The sequence below is a fragment of the Chrysemys picta genome, chromosome 10 (genome assembly GCF_011386835.1).
Source record: "Chrysemys picta bellii isolate R12L10 chromosome 10, ASM1138683v2, whole genome shotgun sequence".
NCBI classification, from domain to species: Eukaryota; Metazoa; Chordata; order Testudines; family Emydidae; genus Chrysemys; species Chrysemys picta.
Window position 1 is genome coordinate 42,322,687 of NC_088800.1, and position 20,450 is coordinate 42,343,136.

At 44.1% G+C, this 20,450-nt stretch overlaps 1 protein-coding gene across 2 annotated transcripts; it reads left to right on the top strand.

Annotated features, from left to right (window-relative positions):
• Positions 1–298: 298 nt before the first annotated feature.
• Positions 299–20,171, top strand: TRIM69 (tripartite motif containing 69). Of its 2 annotated transcripts, XM_065559657.1 has the most exons (5): positions 299–1,069; positions 6,643–6,738; positions 12,779–13,044; positions 15,764–15,909; positions 17,679–20,171. In XM_065559657.1, the coding sequence occupies exons 1-5, from the start codon at positions 563–565 to the stop codon at positions 18,218–18,220; spliced, it is 1,557 nt and encodes a 518-aa protein (XP_065415729.1). In that variant the 5' UTR covers positions 299–562; the 3' UTR covers positions 18,221–20,171. The 2 variants fall into 2 exon arrangements, with proteins under 2 accessions (XP_065415729.1, XP_065415727.1); XM_065559655.1 differs by lacking the exon at positions 299–1,069 and adding an exon at positions 13,982–14,004 and having other exon boundaries at positions 1,106–13,012; positions 15,785–15,909; positions 17,679–20,169.
• The last annotated feature ends 279 nt before the right edge of the window (positions 20,172–20,450 follow it).

A 20,450-nucleotide genomic window follows, 5' to 3' on the forward strand; every position in this document is an offset into this window, starting at 1 on the left:
TCTGAAGTGTAGCTGGGACATGCATTTGTGTGCAGTAATACATCTGGTGAGCAAGGTTTTGTCGGTACTGGGGCTAGATCTGTGAGGCCGGGAGTTGGGGAATGGTTGGGTGTATGTGGTGATATAGGGCGGGGCTATGTGTGCTTTTATAGGTTGTGTTACTTTGTATGGTTGTTCCTCATTGGGTGCACATCTCTGGGTTGAGTGCTGTCTGCAGTCTCAGGTGTTTAGTGGGAGACCGGGGAGTGAGCTTGAGGGTTGGCTATCAGGTAAATTTGATTACTCCCTATGTGGCTGGCCCAGTGTCAGTATGTGCACTATGCTGATGTGCCAATGTGAGCAGCTAACACTGGGCTTGGGGGTGGGTGCGGCCTTGGTCATAGAGTCTCACTCCAAGGCCCCTCTCAACAGGAGAGTTTTGCTGAAGTTCCTCCTCATGCCTAAGTTACCCTTGATGAGATCTGTGCCCTAGGCTAGGAAGGGGCATCTCATTCCAGTCATTTCCCTTTTGACAGGATGGTCTTTGCTTGGTAGTTGATCTAAGACATTTCCCTCCAGCACGATGTCATCTTTCTCCAGTACAAACGTCTCCTCTTCCTCATCCACTTCTGTAAGTGATAATGAAAGCAAAATAAACCTCTTACTCAGCACCAGCTCCTCCGACCTGCCCTCGAGGCCACAAGCTGAAGATTTCACCAAGGAGCTGACCTGCCCTCTGTGCCTGGAATGGTTTAAGGAGCCAGTGATTTTGCCTTGTGGCCACAACTTCTGCAGACCCTGTATTGAGGAAATCCGGGGCAGGGCGGAGGTCTGCCTGTGCCCAGAGTGCCAAGCACAGTCCCCGGACAGGCAGTACATAGGGAACATAGTGCTGGAAAAACTAGTGGAAAAGATCAAGGGCTTTCATGTAGGGAAATGCCAGCAGAAATGCAGCAAACATGGTGAGCCTCTCAAGCTCTTCTGGAAGATGGATGGGAAACTGGCCTGCTTTCTCTGCAGAGATGCCCAGAAGCCTGAAGATCAAAGCTCCCAATTCCTACTGCTCCCAGACGCTGTGCAGCTCTATGCGGTAAGGCTTAGTCAAAGGCAGGTGTGAAACATTCTCTGCTACTTTAGCACATTTTACAGAGAGTCCTTTCCACTGAAGAGAATGTGGAACATTCGATACATTACAGTGTTGCCAACTCCCACAATGTTATTGAAAGTCTTGCCATATTAGATATTATTCTTAAAGTCCTGGCTCCTGGAATTCTGTGATCTTGTGAGACTCTCAGCTTTCATTTCAAAGTAATAATAGGATCCTAGCCTTCATGGTTCTGAAGAAATACTTGAAAACATTACCCAAAGGAAACCCAAAGGCTCCAAAAACCAGGATGTGAATAAAAAGAACCCCACTTATTATTTTTTTAAAAATAATTATTTTAAGCCACTCTCTTGATTTTAGGGATCTGAGTCATGATTTTTACATGCTAAGCACTGTCCATGCTACAATTAAAACATGAATATTTATGCAGTATGTCACTAGCCAGAGGATTTTATCTTCATCACCAGGGCTTGAAGTGCTCACAACTCTGGAGGTGGGGTAAAGGTTTAAGCCTCCTAGGTTATAGGGCAGCTTGAAATTCTGAGGGATAAAAGTGAGAGCCAAGGGCTGCATTTACATTAGTAAATTTCATAGCTGGAATTCATCGCCAGTGGTAGCAACAGTAGAAGCTGTTGAGGATGCAGGTATTTTTACCATCATATCATCCAGCTGTATTAGGTAATAAAATTGCTTGACCCTTGTGCATACTCTAATTTCCAGCAGTTGCACTGTCCCAGTGCTGAAGGATGGACTATGAAGTGTGTCAGTTATAAAGTGGAGTTAACATTCCACTGTGATGAACACTACTGCTCTTGGGGTAAATTCTGCCTCCTCTTTCAATGGCAGTGGAAGGCTCTCTTGTAGTGGCCCAGAACCAGCATAGTCTTCGCAGGGGACAGAACAGGATTTGGAGAGCCCATGCAGGATAGGAATATCCCTGCACACTATGAGGCCTAGTTTCAAGTGGGGCTGCCTCTGGACCCCACTGTACCAGGAATTTGGGAGCAGGGTGATCTACTTACCAAAAACTAATAACCGTGTGCTGCTCAGGCTTTTAAGTTGATTGGCTGATATCCTCAAAGGTTCTGAACCCACATTTGTATTCTGAAGGAAATGTGACTCAGTATCAGTTTTATTAATGGGATTAAATCTATTAACTAAACAAAAATAAATTGAGAATACATCTAAGCTACTATCGGTACTTTTAAACTAAACTAAAAATGGTGCATTACAACAGTCAAATCGAAATCAAATCCACACAGTCTCAATTTTGGATTGGAATTAAATAGTCAAATGAATGCTAAAAATAATCAATCCTTATCAATTCTAGAGAAGATTCTAAGAAGGTGATTCTCTATTTTGTTTTTAATTCCAACTAAAGAATTGTATCTAAACCAATCAAATTGAGGATTTAAAGCTCATCAAGAGCTTAATATGGAAGCCAATTACAAAGCTGCCTTCTTAGAATTCCTTTCTTATGTGGTGGCTAACAAGATCTGCTTCTTTTATAATACAGACTTTAACACAACGCTTTTGTACACATCCCAATGGGTAATGGTATGATCCACTATTTAGAGCTGTTTAAACCCGAGGAACTTTTCTTTCTGGTGCCTTCATTGTGTGAACTTTTTGAGGGTGCTCAGACACACATGAATGGTCATAACCACACTTTCCCACACTAAAATTAAAAAAATATTAAGCAGCTGGGATGGCTTCCAGCTAATAAAAGTACAAAAAGGAAAAATAAGATAACAGGGGCTCATGAACTCTCAATTCTTGCAGTCTTCTGGACTCTTGTAGAGTAAGAGCTGGACCTGCAGGCAAACAGCCAGATGGTGATGTTTTGCTGGTGCAGCGCTACACATTAAAGGGCCTTATTTGGGTGCTGATCAAAGGCTGTTTGTTGATGTCATGATTTCATGTTCCCAAGATGGCCAGTCTTGGAGATTCTGGAAGGTCAGCCTTGCCTCAAGTAGCATGTTGACCCAAAAGGCAAAGCTTCTTAGCCTTATCCTTGATCCTTATAGTTTGAAAATTTTGCTTGCTCAGTCTTGCAAGGCCTCCCTCCAAGTTCTTTGGACAAATCAAGTTCTGGGCCAACCTTGGAGTCATGCAATTTGCTCCAACAAGGTTCCAATTGGGTAATTTCTTAGCAAGTGTCAACCTGGAAAAGTCCCACTTAAATCAGGTTTCAGAATAGCAGCCATGTTAGTCTGTATCCGCAGGTTAAAGTGTTCTCCCACTGGTTTGAGTATTATGATTCCTGATGTCAGATTTGTGTCCATTAATTCTTTTGCGTAGAGACTGTCCGGTTTGGCCAATGTACATGGCAGAGGGGCATTGCTGGCACATGATGGCATATATCACATTGGTAGATGTGCAGGTGAACGAGCCCCTGATGGTATGGCTGATGTGATTAGGTCCTATGATGATGTCACTTGAATAGATGTGTGGACAGAGTTGGCATCGGGCTTTGTTACAAGGATAGGTTCCTGGGTCAGTGTTTTTGTTCAGTGATGTGTGGTTGCTGGTGAGTATTTGCTTTAGGTTGGGGGGTTGTCTGTAAGCGAGGACAGGTCTGTCTCCCAAGATCTGTGAGAGTAAAGGATCATCTTTCAGGATAGGTTGTAGATCTTAACCTGTCTGGCCATTCAATGACAGACCTGCAGGTGGCTATCTTACAACAGAAAAACTTCAAAAACAGACTCCAACGAGAGACTGCTGAGCTGGAATTGATATGCAAACTAGATACAATCAACTCAGGATTGAATAAGAACTGGGAATGCCTGAGCCATTACAAACATTGAATCTATCTCCCCTTGTAAGTATTCTCACACTTCTTATCAAACTGTCTGTACTGGGCTAGCTTGATTATCACTTCAAAAAAAATTTTTTCTCTTAATTGGCCTCTCAGAGTTGGTAAGACAACTCCCACCTGTTGATGCTCTCTCTCTGTATGTGTGTATATATATCTCCTCAATATATGTTCCACTCTATATGCATCCGAAGAAGTGGGCAGTAGCCCACGAAAGCTTATGCTCTAATAAATGTTAGTCTCTAAGGTGCCACAAGTACTCCTGTTCTTTTTCCACTTAAATCAGTAATTGAAAAAAAATGTGGTGTTTTGCATACCACAGAGACTGACATCTGTGATCCCTTAAAATTAGCAAAAATCTGGATTCATGAGACCACTTTGGGGAAGCTGGTCTGGTTGTAACCAGGTGAAAAGGTCTTGAGATGACATTGTGTCACCAGTTTACAGGAAAGTTCAAAATTAAAAAGTCATATAAAAATAACTGATTGAAAAAAGAACCCTAGCAACAACCAATCATAGAATATTAGGGTTAGAAGGGACTCCAGGAGGTTATCTAGTCCAACCCCCAATTAAATCCCTAAATGGCCCCCTCAAGGATTGAACTCACAATGCTCAAACCACTGAGCTATCCCTCCCAATCACTCAACATTCACCCAGCAACAAAGTTAAAGATAAATTCTTCAAACTATGTCCAGTTTCATCACCTCCAGTTCCTTTAGAACTGATGAATGTACAGTAATTTTTTCTATTTTAGCACTGGGCTATAAGTCAAGCAGTTTATCTTTTGGCATCTTCATCTTGGTAGAGGGAAGTTACTTTAAAGCCTGTCAAGACAAAAGCCATTTAAAACAAACTGAATTTGTATAGGATCTGTACTCTCAAGCTATTCCTTTCACACCTTCACGTAGTGGGAGCACAGGTGCTGCTCCTAAGGCTGGAGTGTCAGACACCAACTGGCTCCACTGAATGACCTGGAGGTTTCAGTAAGTCCCCAGCACAGAGCAAGCTGCTCAGGCTGTATACTGGTGGTAGGATTTGGGCCTTTGGCAGTTCACAGTTATTCAGTGTGACTGCGGACTCTAGAAAACAATACTGCAATTGATTACATGAGGCCCATTCAAAAGGGATCTTCCCAACCATAAGGGCTAAAAAAGCTGAGATTCTCCAAATCCTAATGGGTAAGGGCCAGTCACTAGGGCAAGTTTTTGATTCGCCATTCGTCAAACCCCGATTCAGCTTTCATTAATCTTTCTCACCACATGTTTTGCTTTGTACAGATGTTTGCACTGAAGAGACATTTGCTCCCTCTCAGATTTGTCCAGCAGGGAGGTCACAAAAACGCAGTGTGTGATGTCATAATAATTTCCATGACAACAGATTGTGACCCCAGAAACCCACAGTAATGACTGTTGCAGAATTCATCGGCAGGAAGAGATAGCGTGAGAGGGATGAAAAGCTCCCCTTTGCTTTGAATGCAAATATATCTATAGAGATCTGAGACAGATACTGGCTGAGGGACTGGATTTGTGTTTAATTATTCAAGCTTACCCAGCTGAAAGTCTCTCTTTAAATTCTGTTTAGGACTCTAGTTAACTATTGTGCAGTGATTAAGATGCTAAGGGAAGTTGCTGGTATCTCCCCAGTGTATTGCGCTCTCCTGAGAGGTGGGCTGTAGGAATCTCCTCTGATTCCTACCTTTTGTATAGCCTCAGGAGTGGAGGGCTTGTGCTCTCTGGGATGAGGGAGAGGTGGAGCCCTAGGTGGGTGGCTCACTGGTCTCAGAAGGCAGAGTGCCTGCTGGCCTGTTCCTGGAGCACTTCAGGGAGACATTCACAGTGGGTGTGGAGTAGATAGCATGCATGATGATGCCCTTCTTAGAAGGGGAGGGCGAGGGGGAATGCTGCACTGATCCACAAGGACAGTAACCTGGGTTTGGTGGACAGTAACCTGGGTTTGGAGGGCTGCAGCAGCCATCAAAGAAACATTTTAAAAGAGAAGTACCAAATATGATCAACAATAGGCTATGTATTCATGGGCTAGTGTCTGCCATTCTCTTGCCCCCCACAAGGATTCCACTGCACAGCAGCACTCCTATCTGCAGGGAGGCTGTGGACTGAGGTCACCTAACCCAGTGGCTCTCAACCTTTCTAGACTACTGCACCCTTTCAGGAGTCTGATTTGTCTTGCATACCCCCAACTTACACCTCACTTAAAAATTACTTGCTTACAAAACCAGGCATAAAAATACAAAAAAGTGTCACAGCACAGTTACTGAAAAAAGGCTTTTTCATTTTTACCATATAATTATAAAACAAAACAATTGGAATATAAATACTGTACTTACATTTCAATGTTCAGTACATAGAGTAGTATAAACAAGTCATTGTCTGTATGAAATTTTTGTATGTACTGACTTTGCTAGTGCTTTTTATTTAGCCTGCTTTAAAATTAGACAAATATTTAGATGAGTTGATGTACCCCCTGGAAGACCTTTGCATACCCCCAGGGTACCCCTGGGTGAGAACCACTGGCCTATTTCCTGCAGTCTTTCCATCGATTACAGAGAATAATCTATGTGCCTCTGGTACCCCTAATCTCAACTGATCTCCAACATAACAACTGGAAAAGTGCAGGAGAAAAATTAGGTCTCATTAGGCCCATCTCCCAGACATCCATTTAGCTTCAGCTAGTATAAATAACTACATACGTTACAGCATAATGCCTGTGTTTGTCATACCAACAGGAAAAGCTGATCTCCACCAGAACTCAGTTGGAGGCCACCGTGCAGGAACTAAAGACTCTGAAGAATGCCCAGCAAGAGAAGATCTCTTGTCACAAAGTGAGTAGCATTCATTCAAAAAGACCTGATTTTAATGCACTTTAGGTGGCATTCTTGATGAGATCAGCACTCAGGGGTTTCTTATTGGAACAAAGAGTCTAGAGTGAGTAGACAGTTTACTACTAAGAACAAAATGATGTGCGGTCAATATGTGGAGGTATATATTAAGCATCTTAATGCACATTGAAACGTGCCTGCATTTAAAAAATCCTTTGCTGCATGGGCATTCAAAAAAAGCACTTGGAGAGAACTTCATTGGCTTTGTCCTCTAAGTCCCTCATCAGCTGATTTTCCAGAATCCAATATGCATGTTCAACTGTTTTGGGCATCCTAGAAATGTAAGGCTGGAAGGGACCTCAAGTGGTCATTTCATCCATTCATTGCACAGAAATCCCAAAGGTCTGGATAAGTCTGATTAACATCTGAATGTTGGGGCCTTACCTGAACCAAACCTCTGTGTGTTTGAGGTTTCTCCATCACTGCTGAAGGCCTCACACCTGACAATGCACCCAAGACATCCTCTATTACCTACAAAAACTGCACACCATGTTAATTTCTTAGCAATGGGAGTAGAGTTTGGATCATTAGCTTCCTGAATGTGCAGAGTAAAGAAACTGCTCCATCAGGTCTAACCAGGAGACAGTTATAAATATCTACCATTCTTACCAGATCTGCTTATTTCTAGGGCCCTGCAAAGTGTATGTTATCGGTTCTAGAGCTGGGTGAGAAATGTTTTTCTTGTCCCACACATTTTCAGGACTTCAGAAATTGTTCCCATTCCAGAGCAGGATGAAACCAAGACTTCTCACAGTGTAATATTGGGGGTCAGGGCATTGCCTGAGATGTGGGAGACCTAGGTTCTTGTCCCTGCTGTAAATCAGGCAGAGCAGGGGATTGAATCCAGGTCTTTCATATCCCAGCAAGTGTCCTAATCACCAGGCTGTTGGCTAGCCTGAGGTACAGGTTCTCTCTCTCTCTCACTTTGCCCAGAAATTCCCTTCTGGGCCTCAGAAACCTTCCCAACAAATTTTTCACCAAAACTGACCCTTTTCCATTGAACATTTCAGTTTTGATGAACATGCATTTTCTGGCAAAAACCATTTCATCAAAAAATTCCCGTCCAGCTCTAATGGGTTCAAAAAGGTTTGTGGAATATTTCTTTGGTTATGATTTGCAGTTCAAACTAACTCAAAGTGAACTCAGTCAGATTCACTGAGTTTCACCAGGTCTTTCCGGAAAACCACAGTTGCTCCTGAAACAACCTTACATTTATTGAAATATTAATGAGTTTCAAGACAGCAGCACAATCAGGAAGCACCTGTTGACAGACTTTCATAACATGAGGTTTGCTCAGCTCTGCCTCTTTTGCATCCTCTTTTGCTTCTTGAGGATGATGCTTTTGACCACTAATAACATTTGTGTTTTGCTTTAACAAGGTAGCTAAATATAATGCTTCACAGCATGAATGGATCACTGTAGGAGTCAGGAAGGAATTTGCAGCATTTCACAATTGGTCAGGGGCATTTTTCCTTCTTCCTATGAAATATCAGTTCTTCTTTGAGTGATTGCACATATCCATTCTCACTTCAGGAGTGTGCGTGCCCAGTACACAGGTTGTCAGAGATCTTTCTCTCAGCGGTACCTCATAGGGGGCAGTGGATGCACCCTCTGCTTCCTCGCGCAGCTGTGCGATGGCATAAACGAGTAGAACTATCCTTGACCCCTCTTAGTTTCTTCTTACCGCCCATGATGGTTGTTAGAATCTGTGGTCTTGCCTTCTCAAGTTCCCCCTTTTGTATATAGGTTGGTGCCTGTTTACCATGGGTTTAGTGTTAGTAGTTTGAGTGTTAAGTTTTTCTTTCAGAGTATTTTTACATTTCAGTTCCCCCTTTGTTTGAGTTCTGCTACTGGTACCTGGACATGCCTCAGTCACTTGGCTTCAAGCCCTGGTTTTCTTGTAATAAACCTATGCCCATGAATGATCCACACTCCAGTTGTCTAAAGTATCTGGGTGACTCTCAGGTACGAGATCGGTGTTGGATTTGTAGCGACTTTAAACTGAGAAACACAAAAGACAGGAAGGCCAGGCTGAGGATTTTGCTGATGGAGGCAGCTCTGCGACCTTTGGAGGCATCCTACTCAAAGCTTGTGCCAAGCACTTCAGCTTCTGTGAGGAGCACTCTCCCTGTGCTGGACAAATCCTGGAACTGTTCACCCTCCCCAGGACCAAGGAAGAAACATAGGGCCTGTAAGGAACTGACTGGGAGAGGGCGTCCTCTGGGTCCCAAGTCCAGCAGACATGTGGACAGAGGTGCGAGTAGTGTGCACTCCGAATTGAAGCACTCCTCGAGGCAGTCACTGGATCACAGGGTGGTTGACTCCAGCGCTGGCGCAGGTCCCATTGAGTTTGGCCCCAGAAGCGGTTCCTTTGTCCTTGGTAGTGCCCTCATCAGTCTGAGGCTATCCCAGGGCTGTTCATGCCAGAGGCTTATGTGACAGCTGTGTGGGTGTGTTTGTGTGTTCTCTCAGTGTGCTTAGAGACATAGAATATCAGGGTTGGAAGAGACCTCAGGAGGTCATCTAGTCCAACCCCCTGCTCAAAGCAGGACCAATCCCCAGAGATTTTTGCCCCTGATGTCCAGCTCTGTGCAGACAGCTGGTGCAGCAGACCTCGATAGTACTATCCAGAGTTGTTAAGTGCTGGAGGATGGACTGTCGTTGCTTTGGTAATGCTGTTTAGGCTGCTCAGGCTTCTGACCTTGGAGCTCCAATGTTATTAGTAGATAGCTCAGCATGTTAATGTAGCACATCTCGATGTTATTCATAAAGGAGGACCACAGGCTCAGTTCGGTGGTGAAGGCTCTCAGTCAGGTTTGTTGTCAACGATACGGACTGCTGCATTAGACCTGAAAGCTCATCCAAACATGACAGTGTGAAATTGCCTCAGGCTTTTAAAGGCGTATGGCCTCATGGACATATATAGTCCCAGCACATCAGAGTGTGTCTCAGGAAACTGCAAGGATGGCTGGCTTTGGTATACTCACAGACCTGTCACCCCCTAGACATGTTGGTGCAAGTACCCTCTCAGATCTTAGCCTCTCTGGACTGGTGGACAATCCCTGCCAATGTGTGTAGGGGGTTCCCTTTGCTCCTCTTTAGCCAACGTTAACCTTAGTAACAGACACTTCTGCTCTTGAATGGGGAACCCTCCTGGGTTCCCCGCACAAACAAGGTGTATGGTCCACTCAGGAGTTAGCTCTGAGTATAAATGTCAGTGAATTGAGAGCCATTTGGCTGGCATGTCAAACCTTTCTTCCCCATATCAAGGAAAGAAATCTGCTTGTTCTTACAGGCAATACAGTGGCCATCTTCTATCTCAATAGGCCAGGTAGTCTTTATGCTGCTAAGAGGCAGCAAGCAGTGGGACTTTTGCATTGCCAATTCAATTGACCTCCAAGCCTCTGATCTTCTGGCTGTGCAGAACAGCTGTCAGACCAACTAAGCAGCTCATTTACGAGTCACCATGAATGGTCTCTCTATCTGGATGTCACCTAGGGCATTTTCCTGCTGTGGGAGAATCCCCAGGTAGACCTATTTACAATGAAAGCCAACAGGAAATACCAGCAGTTTTGTTCTCGACAAGATCACAGTCTGGGGTCCCTCACAGATGCTTTCCTGTCACCCTGGGCAAACAAGCTCCTGTAGCCTTTCCTCTAATCCCACTCCTACCCAGAGTGTTGTTGAAGATCGGGCAGACCATACCTGAGTTATTCTTATAGCCCCATTGTGGCCTCAGCAACACTGGTTCTCCATTCGCTTGTCCCTGTTGGGCATAGCTCCACCCCCTCCATCATTGGACCCAGACCCAAGGGCGGCTCTATGTATTTTGCCACCCCAAGCACGGCAGTCAGGCAGCCTTCGGCGGCACGCCTGCAGGAGGTCCACTGGTAATGCGGATTTGGCGGCACGCCTGCAGAAGGTCCACTGGTAATGCGGATTTGGCGGCACGCCTGCGGGAGGTCCGCCAGGCCTGCGCCTTCAGTGTACCCACCGCCAAATTGCTGCCGTAACCGCCCCCTGTGCTTGGTGTGCTGGTTCCTGGAGCCGCCCCTGCCCAGACCTAATTTCTCGAGAACATGGTTTCCTGCTCCACACCAACCTGCAGGTTCTCCACCTGACAGTCTGGAAGTTTCATGGCTAGACCCTCAAGAAGAGGAGACGTGTTCAGGATGTGCTTTTAAATAGTAGAAAACTATCTGCTAGATACACTAACATGGCAAAATGGAAGCCAGTCTCCATTTAATCCTGATGAAAAGGGGTTTCACTGGTCTGATCTTCAATACAGCATATTCCAGACTATCTGTTATTCCTAAAACAGGGTGCTGACTGTTGGTTCTAACAAAGTCCATCTGGCAGCTATTTTGGCTTTCTACCCTCCCATTGATAATTGTTCTGTAGTTTCCAATTCTATGTCAATAAGGTTTTCGAAGTGGCTGGAACAGGTGTAGCCACAGGTACAGGTACCCTGTTCCTCTTTGGGACTTAAACCTGGTAGTGTCAAAACTACTGAATTCTCCCTTTGACCCTTTTGCTACCAGATCCTAACTACATCTCTTGATGAAGGTAGCCTTTTTGGTGGCTATTACATCAACCAAAAGGGTAGGAAAGCTACATGTTCTAATATCTAGCACTCAATACACTATTTTATTTAAAGACAAAGTTTATCCACGTCCATATCCAAAGTTTGTTTCAAAAGCAGTGTCTAACTTCCATATCAATCAGGCAATATGTCTTCTTTCTTCCCAAAACACATGCACATAAAGACGGGAGAGACTTCACACTTTGGGTGTCAGGAGAGTGTTAGCATTCTACCCGGACTGGACCAAGCAGTTTAGATCATCCTAACAGCTGTTTGTGGCGATGGCAGATGGATGTAAGTGCTCCCAGTCTGATATCGGAGGATATCATCTTGGACATCCTCATGTATTCGCTTGTCACATGGCTTGGCTAATATATCTCCACAAAGCAGGGTAACACCACATTCAACAAGATTTCAGGTGACCTCCACGGCTTTTCTGGCTCAAGTGCTAGACATTTGTAAAGTGGCAACCTGGTCTTCAGTACACACCTTTGCCTCCCATTATACCATCTCACAGCAATCTAGAAATGAGGCAAGGTTTGGATGGATAGTTCTTCAGTTACTATTCAGGTAGATTCCAATCCCACCTCCAGATTGAACTGCTTTTGAGTCTTCTAACGTCAAATGGACATGTGCAATCACTCAAAGAAGAAAAAATGGTTACTAATCTGTCCCATAACTGCTGTTCTTTGAGATATGTTGCATATGTCCATTCCGTGACCCACCCTCCTACCTCTCCATATCAGAATCTATCTGGTAAGAAGGAACTGAGAGAGGTTGGAGGTCATAAGTACCGACTCCATGGGTGCTCTGGGGCTCAAGCACCCAATGAAAAAAATAGGGAGTGCTCAGTACCCATGACCCAACTGTAGGTGACAAGAGCATGTACATGGCAAACAGTGAAACCAGAAGGCAGAGAGCACCCCCTGGCAAAAACAAAAGTCAGTGACTGTATTGGGGGTGGCTCTGCATTTATGCCATTGCATGGCAGCATGAGGCAGCAGATAATGTATGCGCTGCCCCAACGGGTACCTCTAAGGGAAAAATCTTTGACAATAGTGCACTGGGCGTGCACACACTTAAAGTGGAATGGACATGTGCAACACATCTCGAAGAACAAAAGTTACAGAACATGTTAGTAACCGTTTTGTATTTGTCCTGGCAAGAGTTCAATAGCAGACTTGACAGACCAAGGGTCTGTCCTTGTAAAGCAGATTCTACAATCCTCTGAGAAGGTATAAATGGTTCACAGGATACACTGGCAATTATAAAATATGAAACAAGTGATTTGTAACTTGTGCTTTATGAGCTGGTAGCAATTAGTTATCTTAGTAAATATTTTTATCTGACGCTGCTGAGTACAAGATATTTCCCGTTTAACAAACTGTGTGTGTTTTCCAGGAGAACAAATTTCATCTTCAGCACCACATCTCCTTAGAGTTTCTGAAACTCCACCAGTTCCTTCATGGAAGGGAGAAAAGATTAATGAATGAGCTGCAAGAGGAGGGGAAAATCCTCCTCCAAGAAATGGAGGCCAATCTAAACAAGCTCCAGGAAAAGTGGCAGCGAGCCAAGGAGACAGTGTTACGCATTCAGTCCCGGCTCTACCAGCACAGTTCTATCGACTTCCTTACAGTGAGAAATCTGGACTTAAATATTAACACAGAGTGAAGTGTAGACTGACAGAGTCATAATTTGGGGAACATGAAGTTCTATCTGCAGAGCACATGGGAGGGAGAACTGGAGAAGGGTGATCCAAGTCACCATCATTGGTTTTTACCTCTTGATATTTCTAACCCCAGCTGATTCCTAATGAGACGCTTTAAAATATTTATTTAGAAACATTTGTCAGCTAATGCCTGGATTTTATTATGAAGGAAATGTGCATGAAAATAGGCTAATTGTTTTTGTTAAGAATTCTGCTCTCCTGATTATTCCTCACCTGAAAGCCTGATCCTCTGTGATAATCCTGATACCAAGACCTGCATTGGGACAGCCAATGGATTGTGATTTTGGTTGGGGAATAAGTAATAGGAGCAGATGAAACCTCAGGAAGAAAGGATTCTGATTGACTTGTCCTGTGTACTAAAAGCTGAGAAATTCAAAGGAGCTAAAGTGTGCCCAACTCCTATGGACTTTCCTTGGTATTTGGGTGCCAAACTCCCTTCGGCCCCTTTAACAATCCCAGCCAAAGAGCACAGGAAAGGAAATAGAAAAAGTAGGATATATTTATGGAGCTGTTTCTAAGCAGCACATTTCCCATAATTCCCTCTAAGGGATTGGTTGCATCTCCAGTATCAAAACCAGAACAAGCTGTCAAATACCAAATATCCTGAGAAGCATGTTTGCTGAAATCACCCCTCAGACCTTGGCCAGGAGGGAGAAATGGAACATGCTCTGGAGGAAGGCTAGAGACAGTTTCAAGGAGAGGCTATGGCAGGGCAGGGTCAACTTCTCCTTTGAGAGTTCAAAAAAACTGTAAATTTCCTTTCCACTACAACATATAGCTGCCTGCTGGGGTCTAAATACCATTAACATGTGCCCTACAGAATTAGACAGTTAATAAATGGCTCTTCTTACCTTTCTCTTTTTTTCCTTTGACAGGGCATAAAAACCTTCATGGAACAGTAAGTACAAGTTTATAGTATTCTTCAGTCTCTGTTAGAGCTGGGCAAATAGTTCATAACAAATCATTTAGTTGACAATTTTTGCTTCTTTCTGTTTGCAAAACCATTTATGAACAAATTGTGAAATTCTCAAATTTAGCAGTTCATAATTATTCACAAATTTCTTCAACAAATGATTGCTGGTCTGCAGATTGTTTGCAAACAGCACCATGTGAATATTCAGAAAGTGGAATTTGTGTGGGGTTGGTGCCATACATAAGATTGGATGATTTATGCTATTAATAAATAAAAGAGTGTCAATTCTGAATTGCATGATTGGGTGTGAAATTCCACTTTCTATTGCTGTTGATTAGTTTCACCACCTGACATTCAGTTTTGGTGAATATTCAGGTTTCAGATTTGCTTATCCTGAGTATTTGTGCTTGTCACAATGTCTGGTATGGGTCATAGCTGAGAGGGTCAGTCTCAGGTCAGACTGTCAAAGAACTGGGCGGACACTCCCTCACTGGCAGTATAACCTATAATTAGATTTAACCAAATCAGCAACAAATGTGTGCTTCTGGATCACTATACTAGCTTACTATGGAGCCACTGACAGTCCCCCTAGACACTCCAGCCTATACCACCAGACGAACTGGATGTCTGTGATTAAAGCTTATTAAAACCTCAAATCACCATCTTTAGGTTCTTACAGCCACCTTAAAGAGACTTGTGCTCCAATACTTTTGTTAGTCTATAAGGTGCCACAGGACTCTTTGTCGCTTTTTACAGATCCAGACTAAAATGGCTATCCCTCTGATACTTAAAGAGACCGTCACTTACCCCCAGGTCAATGGATGCTCAAAAGCTCACTCCAAAGACAATGCTGTCAGTCAATTTCTTGGTAAACTAACTAAAGATTTATTAGCTAAGAAAAAGAAATGAGAGTTATTTAGAAGTTAAAGCAGGTAAAATGTGTTACAGGTGAATTAGAGTTTGTAAATCCAAAATGATAGCAGGGATGTTCAATCTGCTAGTTTTCTATACATCTCTCTGGGTTTCCCAAATAGTTTTTGGGGACCTCCCTCCTTTTGTTCAAAATTTCCTTTGTCAGAATTCACCAGTCCAGAGACAGGGTAGGAAAGAGGTGGCCAGGGGCCTTTCTTCTCCCTTTTTATATGCTGACCTTTTTGAGGGAAAAATCTTTGCTGTGTCATGGGGTCAGGCAGTTCAATCGTGTCTGTGCTTTGCCATCAGTCCTTCATATGAATTGCAAATTTTTGCTTGCACCTGCTGTGCACGTGTCCATTTGAGGTGTCTTCAGGAATGACATGCAGAGGCTCTTGTTTACAGTTCCTTTGTTATTCCTGAAAAGCTAACCTGTGGGCATTTCTCAGACTCACAACATGTTTGAGTTACAAACATACAGCAACATTTCATAACTCCACACACGTCGATAGACACAGTACAATAAGATAATAATACTCAGCAGATTATAACTTTTCCAATTATACCTCACAAGGCATACTTTGTACAAGATTTATCACAATTTTGTAAAAGCGCTGACCATATTAGATTAGACACAGTGGTCTAATTAATCACAGTGCCAGTACAGCTTGTTTGCTAGAGTGTTCACAGAAAGGAGAAACAAAAGGGCTTGAATCCAGTCAAAGAGACTTTCTTTAACATTTTATCAAAGACGCTACAATGTTTTTTGCAGCATTAGTGCATCTGTAGCCTCTGTATTTACCAGACACTGTAAACACAATCTAACAGGCAGTGTGCTTTGTGTCCTGCACAGCTTAGAGCAAAAAGCAGACACCTTATCTCTGGGTGCACTTGTCTGTCGTGAACTGAGCCTGGGACAGTTCAAGGGTCCAATTCAGTACAACGCATGGAAGGAAATGAAATCCATCCTCGGACCAGGTAATGAGATATTGCTTCATTATTTGCTACAGCCCATTTGACCCATTCCTGCCTTTTTTCAGTCCTGATTTATTTTTCCTTTTGTGTTGCTGTTCCATCCTGATTTTCAAAATGATGAGCTGTTACATGCAGTTTCCCCCCTAGTTTCTAGTCTGTTTCAATCTGTAGTTCAGGCATATCAGCATGTTGTTATTGCATGTGGAGTCCCAGGACTAGAGGGAAAGGTTTAAATCTAAACAAACAAAAATAATTATTGAAAATTATTAAAATATTTCTAGTACTGTTAGATTTTGTAAAACTCAGAGGGGTGCTGGGAAGATAAATTCATTCATGTGTATGATCAAATACTATGATGAGAGCACCACAGAAATGCCCAGCAGGGAATTAATAGTTTTGGGATTTGGATGGTGTGCAATAAATAAGGCTTGGAGCCACACCCTGAATGAGAAGAATGAAAAACAAAAATGGAATAACTAGTCATTCACTCTATGAAGTCCTGTGGAAGAAATAGCACATGATCATATAATTAAAGACAGTATCATGATGCATACACACAAGGGAGCCAAATTAAGGTGGAACAGAAACCTTAATTCTGATATTTCCTAACATTTGAGTGGTTGGTTTTACAACCTTAATGTTTTTTTAACATTTTTGAAGGGGGGAGAGGGCATATGTAATAATATCTTCTGTACAAAAAAAGCACCATAAAGAAATGTTAAGGTGGCAAAGTCATAGTAAATTCAGGAAATGGCAAACCTTAACTCCACCCTCTTTTGTCTACGCTTTGATTTAGCATTTTATTACATGGCTGTATCCTGTGTCTCAAGTAATGCAATATAATATCTTACAAGTTTGTTATGAAATTATAATTGTACATTTGTGACATCCTGTTGTCACAGGTGCCAAAGCACATGTGAGACACAATCACACTATTTCTCAGATGATACAATATACCCCCCCACACTTTTCTACACTTTAGTTACATATGTGTAGCATATTGTAATATTTGTTAATGTATCTATGCTACTAGGAGTAACTCTATTTTACAGCTTTAACAGATGATCTGGCATATATTTTCTGAGAGGCTCTGTAAATGGGACATGGCTCTTCCTGGATTCTAGTCCCAGCTGTGCTATAAATTTCTTTTATAACCTTGGGCCACCTCCCAGGTACTCACTTAACCCATTTGTAAAATAGGAGAGGTGGAGGAATGTGGTGATGGATGTTTGGGAACCCTTGTTAGATATGGCTTGAGAAATGTAGTGCTAGTCAGTGGAAGAGGTAGGATTCAAATGGCTGGCTTCCTTTTTCTAGGCTAAGAGGTATTTTGGTGGGAGAGCAACGTTGTAACCTTATTAAAGAGTGAAAGCACTTAAAAGGACTATCTGATGTGGAAAGAGGAGAGGGGAAGCATCATCTCCTTTGTTTACTCCTCTTCTCTCCACCTCTCACCTCATCCCAGAGTGTCTCTCCCCCAAATAGATTTTCCCCATAGTTTTTCCTTTGGTTTGGTTGCACCTTCCTTGCTGGGTCTTTTTAGAACGATTTGGTGATGAACCCTGCCATGTGTGGAGCTCTTCTTCCTCTGTCTGCTCTGCAGTGCTTCATAGGTCTGATTCTCCTGCTTGCTGATGAGAGGCCCCCAGGCAAGAGGAGAATTTCTCAGTTCTGGGACAGTTTTGGCAGCATTCCCAGGGCCCTCATTACTCTGTAGAAAGTACCATGTTAAAATGCTCTCTCTGATAACCATGTTTTCTCTTTTTACCAAGGTCTTTCCTTGGTGACTCTGGACCCGAAGACAGCGCATCCAAACCTCGTTCTCTCTGAAGATCTGCGCTGCGTGAGACACGATGACACAAAGCAGATGCTCCCAGATAATCCAGAGAGGTTTGATTCCAGTGTTGCTGTCCTGGGATCTGAAGGATTCACTTCAGGGAAACATTATTGGGAAGTGGAGGTGGAGAACAAGACCAAATGGACTTTGGGGGTGGTCAAAGAGTCCATCAACCGGAAAGGGAACAACACATTATCACCCAGGGATGGATACTGGCTTATAAGGCTCAGGAACAGAAATAAGTTTAAAGCTTTGGATATACCTGCGAGAGGTCTGACCCTGAGCATTAGCCTGTCTAGGATTGGGGTGTATCTGGACTATGAGGGGGGACAGGTGTCCTTTTATGATGCTAATAAGATGTCCCATATCTACACTTTCATGGACACTTTCACAGAAAAGCTTTACCCGTACTTCTGTCCCTGCTTGAATGACTCCAATGAGAACAGCGAACCCCTGAAAATCTTCTTCAACATGTAGGAGCAGATTTGCTGACGGCTCCCCTTGTGAAGCAGGGTTCCCTAGACACTGTAGGTCTGAAACAAGGCTCATAGATTTAGTAACCGATGTTACTAAGAATGTGTTGAATATAGAAGGGTGTGTCCCTTCCAACACACCCAGCATCACAAATGCTGTTTGTAGCACTTGCCTCTGATGGTTTCATAGGGTTTTCGAGGTTTAGGGGCAATAGTCTGGGGAGTGGGGAGGGTTTCTGGTAGTGGCTTGGTGGGAGGTTGGGACTTCTGTCATGAGTGAGTCCTGATTCAGTCTCACTCTATTTTGTTGATGGAAAACGTTCCTGAGGCCTGGCAAATACTCCCCACTTGACCAGTTCCACTGGCTGGGACAGGATCCATTGGGCTGGGATCTTGAAAGTGTGGAAGGTGAGTTGATCAAGTCCAGGCCGGACTGGGTAGGAAACCAGCAGGGAGCCAGATCCGAGAGAGTAATAGAGCCAGCTGCAGGGAAGGGTGGTATTTGGGCTGAGCTGTCTCCAAGGGGTTGCCTGAGGGCAATGGAATTGGGATATTGGGGGAAGGAGCTGAGGATGAGTATACTGTTCTTCACTTGTTCTAAGGGTTAAGGAGATCCTCTTAGGCAAGGAAAGGGTCAACATTTCCCATCTAAATAAAACAGGCTCAAATGGCCAAGGCTGGGAGAGAAATGTGCATTGGGACTCCTTGAGTGTAAAAGTTGCTCTTTTAAACCAAATTTTATTCCATTCAGTCAGAGCTGTAACTAGGTATTTTTGCGCCCGAGGCAAGAATATAAAATTGTGCCCTCCCCCAGGGCTGGCTTTTCGGCGGCAATTCGGTGGCGGGTCCCTCAGTCCCTCTCGGAGGGAAGGGCCTGCCGCCGAATTGCTGTCAAAGAATGAATGAAGCGGCAGCGGTAGAGCCTGTGATTTTGGGAGGTCTAAGTCATGATTTTTGACTGCTTGGGCTGGTAATGTTGCTTCCAAGATGGTCTTTGGTTCCAGTCCAGTTCCAATCCAGAGAGGGACTCACAGGTTAAGAGAGGAGGGAGGTGCTGGATATCAGCAGTGGCCACTAGGGATCAGCATGTGTCCTGAGAATGCTGGGCGTTCAGGTTTGCAGGGCAGGATTGGTGTGGCAGGTTTGTAGAAATTTTAGTGGTGCCCAGAACCCGCCCCCACCCAAACTCTGCCCCCCCCCCACCCGCCCAAGGCTCTGGGAGGGAGTTTGGGTGAGGGAGGAGGTCTGGGGTGCAGGCCCTAGGCTGGGGCAGGAGATTGGGGTGCAGGCTCTGGGAGGGAGTTTAGAATCATAGAATCATAGAATATCAGAGTTGGAAGGGACCTCAAGAGGTCATCTAGTCCAACCCCCTGCTCAAAGCAGGACCAATTCCCAGCTAAATCATCCCAGCCAGGGCTTTGTCAAGCCGGGCCTTAAAAACCTCCAAGGAAGGAGACTCCACCACCTCCCTAGGTAACGCATTCCAGTGTTTCACCACCCTCCTAGTGAAATAGTTTTTCCTGATATCCAACCTGGACCTCCCCCACTGCAACTTGAGACCATTGCTCCTTGTTCTGTCATCTGCCACCACTGAGAACAGCCGAGCTCCATCCTCTTTGGAACCCCCCTTCAGGTAGTTGAAGGCTGCTATCAAATCCCCCCTCATTCTTCTCTTCTGGAGACTAAACAATCCCAGTTCTCTCAGCCTCTCCTCATAAGTCATGTGCTCCAGACCCCTAATCATTTTTGTTGCCCTCCGCTGGACTCTTTCCAATTTTTCCACATCCTTCTTGTAGTGTGGGGCCCAAAACTGGACACAGTATTCCAGATGAGGCCTCACCAATGTCGAATAAAGGGGAACGATCACGTTCCTCGATCTGCTGGCAATGCCCCTACTTATACAGCCCAAAATGCCGTTAGCCTTCTTGGCAACAAGAGCACACTGTTGACTCATATCCAGCTTCTCGTCCACTGTGACCCCTAGGTCCTTTTCAGCAGAACTGCTACCTAGCCATTCGGTCCCTAGTCTGTAGCAGTGCATGGGATTCTTCCGTCCTAAGTGCAGGACTCTGCACTTGTCCTTGTTGAACCTCATCAGGTTTTTTTCTGCCCAATCCTCTAATTTGTCTAGGTCCCTCTGTATCCGATCCCTACCCTCTAGTGTATCTACCACGCCTCCTAGTTTAGTGTCATCTGCAAACTTGCTGAGAGTGCAGTCCACACCATCCTCCAGA

Coding starts and splice junctions, on each gene's coding strand:
- TRIM69 (XM_065559657.1), top strand. CDS start 563: ATGTCATCTTTCTCCAGTACAAACGTCTCCTCTTCCTCATCCACTTCT. Junction 1,070..6,642: donor ACGCTGTGCAGCTCTATGCG/GTAAGGCTTAGT, acceptor TCATACCAACAG/GAAAAGCTGATCTCCACCAG. Junction 6,739..12,778: donor AGAAGATCTCTTGTCACAAA/GTGAGTAGCATT, acceptor TGTGTTTTCCAG/GAGAACAAATTTCATCTTCA.